The following is a 14041-nucleotide window of genomic DNA, read 5'->3' as shown; positions in this document are numbered from 1 at the left end:
TACCATGCAGTGGAAAAGCGCCAAAGCGTGCTGTGCCGTACCGTGCAGTGGAAAAGCACCAAAGCGTGCCGTGCCATACCGTACCATGCAGTGGAAAAGCGCCATATGTAGGAACTGCACCAACGCTGTCTAAGGATGAAACACACAACATTGTGAGCGTGCAGCCATGGCCTGAGTACATCTTTAAATAACATGACACTAATAAAAGTTAATCTGGTTCAAGTTCGTTTTTGTCTGGTGTTGTAAATTCACTAAATAGCCCTAGTTAGCCGTTGATAATCTAACTCAGGGGTTTTCAAAGTGTGTGGCGGGCCTCCAAACAGTGTCAGGGGAGGATCAATGGAAGTGAAACTATTACATTACTTGCATTAGTTATCAAAAGGAGATCACACAGAATAGCCCACATGTGTGAGAGTTCAGATACAGTAGTTTTTGGGAACTGTTTTCCCCTCATCAGGCAGAAACTAATAAATGCCTTAGGACAGACCTTTGTTTATAACTGTTTGGTGCAGTAAGAAGTTATGTTCAGCAATATTAGGCTATTTTGGCTCAAATGTTGAGTGCCTATGGGATAAAAAATATATAATTATGAACCCAAAGGCATCCAGGAATTGAGCGAAACTTACCAAGTAAACTAAAAATGTGGTGGGGGGCACGTCGTTTCCCACGCTTTGTTTGAAGGCACGCAGTCTCAGACTTTGAAAACCCCTTATCTAATGTTTGCCTTACTATAACATTAGCCAACTATACAAAATAAATCCAACCTGGACGTTGCCTCATGGAGATACCGTTAATACGTTGCCTACTTCACAAGTGAGGTGTTCCAGAGCGTCTGCCCTACAGATGTCGGCTTCACCGTCAGGAGAGGAAACGCATGCAAAATATACAAAATACAATGTGCGATTAGACAGGAATCAGGAGATAACGTAAGCTAACTATATAACCGTGTGTGTTTTAGATCTCTCCCTGCCCCAACATAACTGATTCAAACTGTCAACTCATTATGAACTATGGAAGCTGTTTATATCATCTGTGTTGGAGCAGGGAGTTGTCTAAAACAGGCAGGACAACGTGTATCGTGTAAATTACTCCTGGAAATGTTTTGGAAATACTCTCGCAGTACATAAGCTTCACTTCAAATAAGATAAATTCATATAACTGTTAGCTAGTTACACGGAAGGGGCTGAACGATGGAAAAAAACTTTAAAACTTTCTTCTTCTGGACGAAAAAAAAAAACTTCAGCGTCATAGTCAACATTTTAAGACAAATGCAAATAAGCCCTTGATAAACTCTTTACAACACACAGTTAAATAAATAATTAGCTTGCGGTATCCACAGAAAAAAAGCTGATCCTACCATACAAAGTTACTTCAGGTGCTAACACTAGCCAACTTGCCGTATACTAGCTAAGTTACATTTAAAACGACAAATAGCTTAGCATTACCCACGTGTGTAGCATTCGGCGAACATATGCCAATACCAATGCATTCAGACTTTTTACAATGTTTCGGATAATGCTAGTGCTAATCAGTTACGTTACCTACCATTTCCACGATGTGTGGTGCAGCCATACACTGTAGCCCAAAAACGGAGGACTCGCCACTGACCGGCCGCCGCGCCGGCGAGTTCAGTTCACATCCGGGTCTTCGGGCACCGGTTCAAATAATGACGTGATTGGTCAACTCAAGTTGACAAGGTAACAACACGAGCTTTGATTGGTTCTTACTCCGGCTAACATTTTGTGGTTAGCTAGCGAGATTATATCTACGTTATATTTTTAATGTGCAACAATTGACGTTGGAAACAAGCAGTAATGTGCTCAACAACAATTTATAAAGCCAGTTATAAAAAATTAACCAGTTCCCTGGAGGAGATCTATCAAATCGAAAACTAAAGGAGAAAAACAGACTTGGCCCACTGCCTACAATTATCGCCCCTCAAGAACAACTACAGCGCTTTACAACTATAGGACAGGAAGAGCTAAATAATCACTGCATCTAAACCAACAACATGTTTATTAGATCCAATACCCACTAAACTACTGAAAGAAGTGTTACCTGTAGTGGAAGAGCCTCTTCTCAATATTATTAACTCGTCTCTATCTTTAGGACATGTTCCAAAAACATTCAAGCTGGCAGTTATAAAACCTCTTATTAAGAAACCACAATTAGATCCAAATAACCTAGCAAATTACAGACCCATTTCAAATCTTCCATTTATGTCTAAAATACTAGAAAAAGTTGTGTCCGCTCAATTGTGCTCTTTCTTGCAAGAAAACGATATCTATGAAAAGTTTCAGTCAGGATTCAGGCAGCACCATAGCACAGAAACTGCGCTGGTTAAAATTACAAATGATTTACTTTTAGCTTCTGACCAAGACTGTATCTCAATACTAGTTTTACTCGATCTTAGTGCTGCGTTTGACACTATAGATCATAAAATACTCTTAGATCGACTTCAAAATTACACTGGTGTTCAGGGACAGGCATTAAGCTGGTTTAGATCGTACCTATCAGACCGTTACCATTTTGTCCATTTAAATGGGGAAAAATCAAAGATAACGTCAGTAAATTATGGAGTGCCGCAGGGATCTGTATTAGGCCCCCTGCTATTCTCAATTTATATGCTGCCACTTGGTAATATTATAAGAAAACATGGAATAAGTTTCCACTGTTATGCTGATGACACTCAATTATATATTTCATCACGACCAGATGATAACACTAAATTATCTAAAATGACAGAGTGTGTTAAAGATATAAAATATTGGATGACGTGTAATTTTCTTCTATTAAATTCAGATAAAACGGAGGTAATACTGATTGGTCCAAAAAACTGCCCACAAAACCTCTTACAATACATTTACATTTACATTTATTCATTTAGCTGACGCTTTTATCCAAAGCGACTTACAAATGAGAAACAATAGAAGCAATTAAACTAGCAGTAGGACAACAATATGTAAGTGCTATGACCCTTCACAGTACAATCCAACGCAATTTTTTTTTTTTTTTTTTTTTTTTTTTTTTTTTTTTTTTTTTTTTTTTTTGATAATACAACCTCAATACAACCTTAATCTAGATGGACGTCCTGTTACTTTATCCTCTACAGTAAAAGATCTGGGTGTTATACTAGACCGCAATTTGTCTTTTGAAAATCATATTTCAAATGTCACAAGAACAGCCTTTTTCCACCTTAGAAACATTGCTAAACTACGTAATATGCTATCAGTTTCTGATGCAGAAAAGTTAGTTCATGCATTCATGACCTCGAGACTAGATTACTGTAATGCTTTATTAGCTGGTTGTCCTGCATCCTCAGTAAACAAGCTACAGTTAGTCCAAAATGCAGCCGCTAGAGTTCTTACTAGGTCAAGAAAATATGATCATATAACACCAATTTTATCATCACTACATTGGTTACCTATTAAGTTCCGTATCAATTACAAAGTATTGTTACTGACCTATAAAGCCCTAAATGGTTTAGCTCCTGTGTATTTAAGAGATCTTATATCGCCATATAATCCATCGCGCTCTTTAAGATCACTAAATTCGAGGCTTCTGGTCGTACCTAGGATAACGAAGTCCACTAAAGGAGGGAGGGCGTTTTCACATCTAGCTCCTAAACTCTGGAATAGCCTATTGTCCGAGGTTCAGACTCGCTCTCCCAGTTTAAAACTAGATTAAAGACGCATCTCTTTAGCCAAGCATTCATATGATGCATCTCATACCTTTTATACTACAGTTAAATCAGATCAAATGCATTCATATTATGAACAGCAGCTACGCTAATTATTTTCCATCTGCCTTTTTTGTTGTTATCTCGGGACGCCTGTCCCGAGATAACTCAAATAGAGTTCGTCAGCTCCAGTTATGTATCCAGCCTCTCATGGAGACTTCAGATGCCCCAACGCCTGTGATGAGACGACTCGACGCCTGTGAAGAGACGACCCAACGCCGGCGATATGTTATGCCCTAAATTTTATGATTAACTAACTGTATTTTTGTATGTATATTTTTGAAATGCATTTTCTGTAAAGCTGCTTTGAAACAATATGTATTGTCAAAAGCGCTATACAAATAAACTTGAATTGAATTGAATTTAATTTAATTTTTCTTGATTAGAAATTTTCCTAAAAAAAATCTGCTTTTGACAGAAAACAAGTTACGGTTTGAGAGATCAATATACTTTATATAGGCTTGAAATCCACCAATTTTATTCATTTCTCCTAAGTTTTAAAAATTTGTCAAAATGTATGGAAGGCATTTCTGCCAAAATTAAATAAATCAATTACTAACTAAACTAAAACCAGATTAACTATTTAATTACAGAAAACTGTATGCAAATTATGTGACAAAATTGACAATGAAATTAAACGATTTCATTTTCATTTTCATGGGGACAGTGCATCATCCCTGTCAAATAGAAAAATAAAATTCAATTGGTGATTTCACGTTTCATTTTCACTACAATGAAACGTGAAAAGAAACTGCAATTACAGTTTTTACAAAGCTTTTTATTAACGCTCACGCAATAATAGTGACACAATTCAAATTAAAATGTTAAGTTTAGTTGTCATTTTATTTCCTCTTTTATCTCACAGTTCTCTTACGTAGAGTTCTCTCGTACTGCGTCGAAAGAACGCTACGGGAAAGATATTTCTTTGTCGAGATTGAAGCCAAAAATTAATCCTTAATTTTGTAATATTGTAAAACGCTTTTCTGAAGCATACAACCTAGGCGGAGCAATACAGCTCACCCATTGGCTGCTCTGCCAGAAAAGCACAGCCTATGCGAGGCCAGGACGCTGACCAATGAGGGCGCTTCGCGCCCTTCTGCGTCACCTCCCGCCCAAACAGGCGTGGCCTAGGCCTATAAATACGAGCATAGCTGTCTAACACGCCGATTTTCTTAAATTCAACGAAGCTGCACGCATCGCTGGATTGATTCGAGCCACCACAGCCGTCTGGATACAAGCACCTCAGCAGGACGAGCCCTTACCTGAAGCCGCTGGTCTTCGCCGCCTTCAGCCGCCGTTCCCTGCTGCGCTTCTCCGGCGTGGATATATCCTTTCAGTTTTGTGTGTGTTTTGTGTGTGTGTTCGCCTACCGCGTCACACGCTTTTTCCTCACAAAAGAGCACGAGCGTCTTTATAAAGATGTCTCGCTTTTCCTGCGGCTCCTGCCGAGCTGCGCTCATCGACGGGGACCACCACGAGTTATGTGTTTCCTGCTTGGGCGAGGAACATGCAGCTATCGCTCTCGGTGATGGCGGCTGCCATCACTGCGACATGATGCCAATCGCGACTCTGCGGACTCGCCTTGCATCTTTCGCCGAAGCTGCTCAACCGCCCCCTGTAGCGCCGCGCCGTAAAAAGCGCCGTGCTCAGCGGGTCCCGGAACCTCCCTCCACGAGGAGCTCGCCGCCGCCGCCGCTAGCTCCTCTCAACGTCTCGCTCGAGTCGCTCACCGACGGACAACAGCCGCAGCACGCCGCTTTGTCCGTTATGGATGACGACCAGCAAGCTGTATCAGAGGGAGATGATGATTGCTGTTCGCTTCTCGCTTCGGAGAGCGAGGGTTGGGCGAGCTCTGTGGACCTCCCCTCCCCCGCTGTTCGAGAGCGCAGGGGAGGGAAGATCAGCATCGAGGCGGAACTGATGCGTCTGCTCACACAGGCCGTGTCGAGCCTCGGCCTCGATTGGTCGACGCCCGAACAACCTGCACTCAACCGGCTGGATGGACGCTTCCTCTCTGGAGACCGCGCTGCGCCCCCCTCCAGACACGCACCGTTTCTTCCTGAGCTTCACGAAGAGGTAGTGAAATCATGGAAGGCGCCATTTTCAGCCAGAGTACGTACTTCTGCCTCGCCAGCATTCTCCGTAGTGGACGGTGCTCGAGACAGAGGCTACCACGCTCTCCCTCCGGTCGAGGAGGCGGTAGCGACTCACCTTTGCCCACCCTCTGCGGGACGGCGGGCTAAGGGAGTCCTACCATCCAAAGCTTGCCGCACGTCTTCAGCTCTGAACGGTCGCGTGTATTCCGCCGCCGGACAAGCTGCATCGGCGCTGCACACCATGGCGGTGCTTCAAATCCACCAGGCCAACCTCCTCTGCAAGCTAGACGAGGAAGGCCCGGGCGCGATCAGTGTTCCGGACCTGCGTAGCGCCACAGACCTAGCTCTTCGCGCTACAAAGTCCGCCGCACACGCCATCGGCAGGATTATGGCCACAGCTACTGTTTCTGAGAGACATTTATGGCTGACTCTCTCTGAAATGGCGGAATCCGAGCGCTCTGCGTTTCTCGACGCCCCCATTTCACCGGCTGGCCTCTTCGGATCCTCCGTGAAGGACTTCGCGGACCGATTCGCCGAGGTACAGAAAACTTCGCAGGCCATGAGACATTTCCTGCCAAAGCGCTCCAGTTCCGCAACAGGCCGCCCTAAACAGCCGCCTGCCCGAACTCAGCAGCGCCCCGCGCCCGCCGCGCCGGCCCAGCAACAACAGGCCCGAGAGAGACCACGGTCTCGCTCCGCCGGACGCCGCCCGCCACCGCGTGGTCCTCGGCCCAAGATCTCAATCAAGCCCGAGGCCTCGGCGCCATCCTAGCCCTGCTAGGAAAAAGACGGTGTTCGGGTCCCGCTGCGGCCGGACTTCCACCAAAGATTCCCGCTTGTACAGCCCTAAGTTCCGTGTTTGTACCAGTGTACTCAGCAGCCAACAAACCGGCCGTAAAGCCCGTTTGCCTGCACACAAACGCCGTTTTCACGGCGACCCAGATAAATCTAAAAAAGAGTTTAATTTCTGGTGTTCCGGCCAAGGCCGATGGTGTAATGTGTGTAACTGCAATGCCCACCCAGTGCCCATTCATTCACACAAGCACAGCCCCGTTCAACACAGGGTTTGCACACATAAAATCGGCTCACACCGATTGTGCTTTACGTGTAGTGAGCGTGCCCACTGTCCAGTGCCCACAACCACTACACACTGCACGTTCCGCGGTTTCTGTAAAAACGAAACTAACGAACGGTCAGTCAGTACACAAACACAGTGTCCCCGGTGTTATAAATGTGCCCGCCACCAAGCGCCCACGTTTATTCACAAACATAACGAGCCCCGTAGGGCTCGCCCCGCGTGCTCTCTCTCAACTCAGAGAGTCGAGCGCGCGCGGGACGCATACTGTGTTAAACATGTCCCCCGCCTCAGACGCCACGGCGTCCATGTCACAGCACATGGTTGCTCTCGTGTCGCCGCCATTTCGCGACCAGAGCCCAGATTACATTCAACCCCTAGTCACACGTGCAGATGCATGGGAAGGACTACCCGGGGTTTCAGAATGGGTGCTAGAGACTATAAAAAGAGGCTATTCGCTACAGTTTTATCGACGCCCTCCCCGTTTCACGGGAAAAGTCGAAACCACGGTAAAAACAGAAGTAGCACATCTACTTCGAGCCGAAATAGCGAAGCTATTGAGCAAAGGGGCCATAGAGCCTTTATCTCAAGCTCAGAGCGAAGGGGGCCTGTACAGCAGATATTTCCTGGTACCGAAGAAAGACGGGGGTCTCAGACCCATTTTAGATCTAAGGCGTCTGAACAAAACGCTTGCAAAGCGGAAGTTCAGAATGCTCACGACCAGAGGTATCCTCGCGCAAATTCGCCGAGAAGACTGGTTTATGGCAATAGATCTGAAAGACGCGTATTTTCACATACAAATTGCGTCACGTCACAGGCGATTTTTGAGATTCGCCTTCGAGGGCCGGGCATATCAGTACACAGTCCTGCCATTCGGCCTATCCCTAGCACCTCGTACATTTACAGTGTGCATGGACGCGGCGCTGGCACCCCTGAGACTCCGGGGCGTTCGAATTCTGAACTATTTGGACGATTGGCTAATTCTGGCTCAATCGCCGTCAGAACTCGCTCACCACAAGACACTAATACTCGATCACCTCGAGTACTTAGGTCTGAGGGTCAATTGGGAGAAAAGTTCACTGTTTCCCAGTCAAAGGATCTCCTTTTTAGGACTGGATCTGAACTCACTGTCTATGACAGCACAGCTGTCATCACAGCGCAGGCGAAATACCCTGCAAATGGCGAAATCCTTCCTCAGCGGCCACATAGTGCCACTCAGGAGATTTCAGAAAATGCTGGGCTTCATGGCCTCAGCCTCAACAGTGCTGCAGTTGGGCCTGCTGCGCATGCGCCCACTACAGTTCTGGTTGAGAGCGCGCGTACCGCGCCGAGCATGGCTACACGGTCGCTATCGCCTCAAGGTCACTCAGGAATGCATTTCAGCCCTGACACCATGGAGAGCGTCAGACTGGTACCGGTCAGGTGTAAGCCTGGGGACTTCCTCGAGCCTGAAGGTGGTGTCCACGGACGCGTCCACCTCAGGCTGGGGAGCACTGCTCGACGGCAGTCCGCTCTTTGGCCAGTGGTCAGAGCGAGCCAAACTACCGCACATAAACTGCCTGGAAATGATGGCAGTGGACTTTGCGCTGAGGCGCTTCTGTCCCCGGATAAAAGGACACCACGTCCTGGTCCGCTCGGACAACATGTCGGTAGTAGCCTACATAAACCGCCAGGGTGGCGTGAGATCCCGGAACCTATTCAGGTTAGCGGAACGCATACTGGTGTGGGCCCAGCACAACCTGCGCTCGTTAAGAGCAATGCACGTGCCAGGCCACTTGAACGTAGGCCCGGACAGACTCTCACGGAACAACGTTCCCACTGGAGAGTGGTCCCTACACACACAGACAGTGCGTCTGCTGTGGAAAACGTTCGGCAGAGCGGAAATAGACCTGTTTGCAAACCAGGAAAACGCTCATTGCCCAGAATTCTTTTCGAAGAGCACGAACGCGCTGGCCAGAGTCTGGCCCCGCCGCCCGCTCTATGCTTTTCCTCCTGTCTCACTCCTGCCTCAAGTGCTGGAGCGTATCAGGGAGAGCGGATGCTCAGTACTGCTAGTTGCTCCATTCTGGACGAATCAGACCTGGTTCCCAGCTTTGATGCAACTGAAAAGTACTGCCCCGTGGCCGATACCAGTGAGGAGAGACCTCCTCTCACAGGCCAAGGGCTCGATTTTGCATCCTCACCCCGAGCTTTGGTCCCTACACGTATGGGCCATAAACGGGTACCCGCTAACCTCCCAAGAGGAGTGTTAGACACGATCGAACAAGCTAGGGCTCCGTCTACTAGACGGCTCTACGCTTCCAAATGGTCGGTGTTCTCTGGATGGTGTTCAGATCAAGGTCTGTCACCACTTCAGTGTGGAGAACCGGAGATTCTCTCCTTCTTGCAAGAGCTATTGGATAAGGGAAGAACCCCATCCACGCTCAAAGTCTATGTGGCTGCCATATCAGCGTTCGTTAATCCAACGCTTGGCCGTTCACTAGGCAGGAACGACCTGGTGGTCCGCTTCCTGAGAGGCGCCAGGAGGTTAAACCCTCCAAGGCCTCCTTCAGTCCCCGTTTGGGACCTTTCTACAGTGTTGAACGCTATGAAAGGGGCCCCTTTCGAGCCTATTCACTCAGTTGACATGAAACACCTGTCTCTCAAGACCGTGTTTCTTTTGGCTCTCGCTTCAGTGAAGCGTGTGGGAGACTTGCAAGCGCTCTCAGTGAGAGCTTCTTGTATGGAGTTCGGTCCAAACGACTCTATAGTCGTGTTAAAACCGAAGCATGGGTACGTGCCTAAGTCCCTCAACACACCGTTCAGGGCTCAGGTCATCTCCCTGTCGGCCCTGCCGGCCTCAGAGGACGGAAATAGCTCCCTTTGCCCGGTCAGGGCATTAAGAGCTTACGTGTCCCGCTCCGCTGTTTTTCGACAGACGGAGCAGCTCTTCGTTTCGTTCAGCGGGCGCTCCAAGGGACGAGCCGCAACGAAACAGAGTCTGTCTCGATGGGTAGTGGACGCCATTGCGCTAGCCTACGCATCTGGAGGCTTGGAATGCCCTTTGGGCATCAGAGCACATTCCACGAGAGGCATGGCCTCCTCATGGGCTTGGTATAGCGGAATCTCGTTACAAGATATCTGTATGGCGGCAGGCTGGGCCTCCCCGTCTACATTTATTAGGTTCTATAACCTAGAGGTTCCTGCGTTGCAGGCTAAACTGCTCTCGGTCTAGAAGACTATGTATAAGTGTTCCTGCCCCGCACTGCGGCCCAGGTCACTTCAATGGTAATATGTACAAGTGCTCCTGCCCCGCGCTGCGGCCCAGGTCACTTCAATGTCTAATATGTATAAGTGCTCCTGCCCCGCGCTGCGGCCCAGGTCACTTCAATGTTTTAAGCATCACTCACTGACAATGTGTCCCATGAGCATGCTATTACCCCTCATATATATCTATATTTACATATATATGCTATTATGCCTTGAGAGGCACTACTATAAGGGATGATGCTATTTTAGCCGCTCTCCTTATACTTCTTGGGGTAGGCGCTTGTATACCAGGGCGCGCGCGCCCTTAGGTGTCTGTGTCGATCCAAGAACACGCACGGCGGTTTGCATGGGGTTCCCGTAGCGTTCTTTCGACGCAGTACGAGAGAACTCTACGTAAGAGAACGTACTCGGTTACTAACGTAACCTCGGTTCTCTCTAGGAGAGGGAACGAGTACTGCGTCTCATGCCGTGCGTGTCCACGCTGCGTCGCTTCATTGACGAAAATCGGCGTGTTAGACAGCTATGCTCGTATTTATAGGCCTAGGCCACGCCTGTTTGGGCGGGAGGTGACGCAGAAGGGCGCGAAGCGCCCTCATTGGTCAGCGTCCTGGCCTCGCATAGGCTGTGCTTTTCTGGCAGAGCAGCCAATGGGTGAGCTGTATTGCTCCGCCTAGGTTGTATGCTTCAGAAAAGCGTTTTACAATATTACAAAATTAAGGATTAATTTTTGGCTTCAATCTCGACAAAGAAATATCTTTCCCGTAGCGTTCTTTCGACGCAGTACTCGTTCCCTCTCCTAGAGAGAACCGAGGTTACGTTAGTAACCGAGTACGTTTTCATTTTCGTTTTCATTTTCAAAGACAACCTGTGTGCAAATTATATATGTTAATGAGTGGGTGGGGCTCAATTACGCTGTTATGTGGAGGAGCGAAAATGGCGGTTATGATTTTGGATGATGATGACTTAATTTTGCTTCGAGTTGAATCTATCTTAAAAACACTTGGACACTTTGCTGTCTGAAGGCACTGCACAACCTCACCTAGATTATTTACAACTCGATGATCGACATTGGAGTTTGTGACGGCTGCAAAGTGTCCAAGTATCTAAGATAGATTCAACTCGAAGCAAAATGAAGACATCATCATCCGAAATGTTTACTAGCTGGTTTAATTCTGCTGCTATGGTCATAACCGCCATTTTCGCTCCTCCACATAACAGCGTTATTGAGCCCCACCCACTCATTAACATATAATTTTCATACAGGTTGTCTTTGAAAATGAAAACGAAAACTAAAACTGTGAGATAAAAGAGGAAATAAAATGACAACTAAACTTTACATTTGAATTTGAATTGTGTCACTATTATTGCGTGACGTTAATAAAAAGCTTTGTAAAAACTGTAATTGCAGTTTCTTTTCACGTTTGCCTTTTCATTTTAATATTGCCAGTCTTGCCTCGAGATTGTAGTATGAAACGTGAAATCACCAATTGCATTTTATTTTTATCATTTAATTGATTTATTTAAATTTGGCAGAATATGCCTTCCATAAAAATGTACGTTCCTCCTTATATATCCCTGATCCCTTTCCTAGCCAATGATTTTCACATTTGAGTATATACAAGAAATCTACTTAATAGCCTACAATGCCATGCCTAATCAAGATAAAAGAAGACTATATTTAGGTTATCTGATTCACTACTTACCTTGTATAACACATGATCTGATTGGAGTGAGTGGAGTCTTTCTCGACATCACAGGGAACAGATCTGGTTCGAGACACCAGCGTCACACTGTTGCCGAAGTTTGGGTCATTGGCATTGAGATTGAACTGATTGGCTTGAGCAAAACCTGAGTGGGGGGAAAAACACTATAAGACTTTAAACTGAAGTAGGCTACAGCAAACATGTGCAAAATCAGAATTTTGGGATTCGTTTAAAAGCATATTGATATTTTTTTAATACCTTGCCCCTCTATGGTCAGTCTCGTGCCGCCATTGAGACTTCCGATTTTTGGAGTCACTTTGTTGACACGTTGCGCCCCTGTCAGGATGGAGATTAATAGGCTACTAAAATCTATTCATTTTAATGTACGAATGTCTGTAACACTTTTTAGCAAAACGTTCAGAATGACTGAGGTAAACAACAAAAAAAGTGGAAGATAAATACAGCGCGTACCTGCGGAACTCCACAGTAAAATACAGACAGTGAGCGGCAGGTGAAGCTCCCGTCGCACGTGCCTCATCCTGACAGACTCGCGCGCTTCAAAACAAAGCCGCCTGCAGTTACTGTATCTCTTCTGCACAAACAATACATATATACAATTTGTGTTTAGCCTACACTTGTCGTTTGTATTTATACTACAAAATGTAACATGTTCGTCTGAAAACAATGCTGAACAGACAGTAGGCTATTCAGGCTATAGCCTACTATTCAATAGAATATAGCGTGATAGACTAATTACACCGTTAATATATATATTTGTAATATAAAGACATATTTGTAAAAAAAAAAAAAAAAAAAAGTTTAAATAGTAGGCCTATTCTTGAGGGTGACAACAGGAAATAAGTGTTAGATATTTAGAAAAGTAATCGATATGTAATGATATTTTATGTAAGTTAGGCTACTTTAGTATTTTTTTGTTAAATTATATAGGCCTATATATATAGGCCCATATAATTATATTATAATTGTAAATAATTATATTATTGAAACAGAGATTGCTAAATGAAAAAATTATAGAAATGTGGAAAATTCTTCAAAGTTACACTGACACAGACTCACATACCTGTTAAAGCACTCTTGGGAAATCCAAACAGCAGTGGCTCATTTGTTAAGAGGAGCTCTCTCTTTTTATAGCCTACTACCAGCCCACGGGCAAGAAGAAATGTGCTTCTCCATTGTGTCTCAGGTGATCACGAACATTGCTGTCATTCTACAAGCTAGACCTATTCTTTCTCAGTGTACCTTAACAAACACCAACAAACCTCACAGATAACAATGCTTATTTGCTCACTTAAATGCTTAAACTGACCTTTGTGCAGTAATGTCAAATTTACTTTTATATTCAAATGGCTAAATCTGACTAAATCTGAATAGACTAGTTAATGTCCCTTAGATGTAATCCATTGGAATGATCTAAGATGAAATAAAGAAGATTTACAAGGAGAATTCTTACTTAAGAGCAAAATGTGTGTCAGTATCAATGCAACAAAACAACAGCCATACAGTATAAAATGACGATTTCAGGTCATTAAGATGATCATGTCCTGATGAACATAATTTAGGATAATTTATAATTATCAGCAGTGTGTTGTGCTGGTATACTTATCCAAGAGTGATCTCTATTCATCTTTGTTGTATTAGCCTACATGCCTTACATTTTTTTTGCATGACAGGCCAAATTTGAATAGTGAAGCATGCAACAGTTTTTATCTCCGGAAGTTTTATCAACTAAATAATTAAATAATTATGATTAAAGTTAGTTAGTTAGTTAGTTAGTTAGATAAATACACACACTAGTTGTAGTGCTGACGAATGACTTTCAAGTTCAATTAATAGGCCTAGCTGTCTTTAACACCGATTATGTACTCACAATCATCCACCAAAATAGCCTAAGCGTTGATGAATAATTTTGAAAATTGTCATTGTTTGTGCCAATATCACTCTTTTAACACACGACAATAGGTTCTTATTTTGTACCTGTTGAGTACCATTAAAAAACACATTTAAAAAAAAAACCTCATGCTTGGCTTGCCAAATGCAAATCCAGTCCAGCAAGAGTAACAAAGTAAAATGCATTTCTAAAAACAGCCTGATTATTTGCAAAACACATTCCAACTAAGTGTAGCTACACAATACAAAATAAAACAAACTATCTTTTTTG

General features: G+C 44.8%; 1 protein-coding gene across 1 annotated transcript in view; it reads right to left on the bottom strand.

Moving 5' to 3' along the window:
- Positions 1-12448, bottom strand: part of pkhd1l1.1 (PKHD1 like 1, tandem duplicate 1) — a 78155-nt gene extending 65707 nt beyond the window's left edge. The window contains exons 1-3 of the mRNA XM_079591319.1: positions 12334-12448; positions 12121-12198; positions 11863-12007 (exon numbers count right to left, since the gene is read on the bottom strand). Coding sequence (XP_079447445.1) covers positions 11863-12007; positions 12121-12198; positions 12334-12400 — 290 coding nt within the window. The 5' untranslated portion in view covers positions 12401-12448. The remainder of the gene's footprint in view (positions 1-11862; positions 12008-12120; positions 12199-12333) is intronic.
- Positions 12449-14041: the final 1593 nt, after the last annotated feature.

The sequence above is a fragment of the Phoxinus phoxinus genome, assembly GCF_949152265.1.
Source record: "Phoxinus phoxinus genome assembly, chromosome: 19".
Taxonomy (NCBI): Eukaryota; Metazoa; Chordata; class Actinopteri; order Cypriniformes; family Leuciscidae; genus Phoxinus; species Phoxinus phoxinus.
This window is presented reverse-complemented; position numbering and strand designations above follow the sequence as displayed.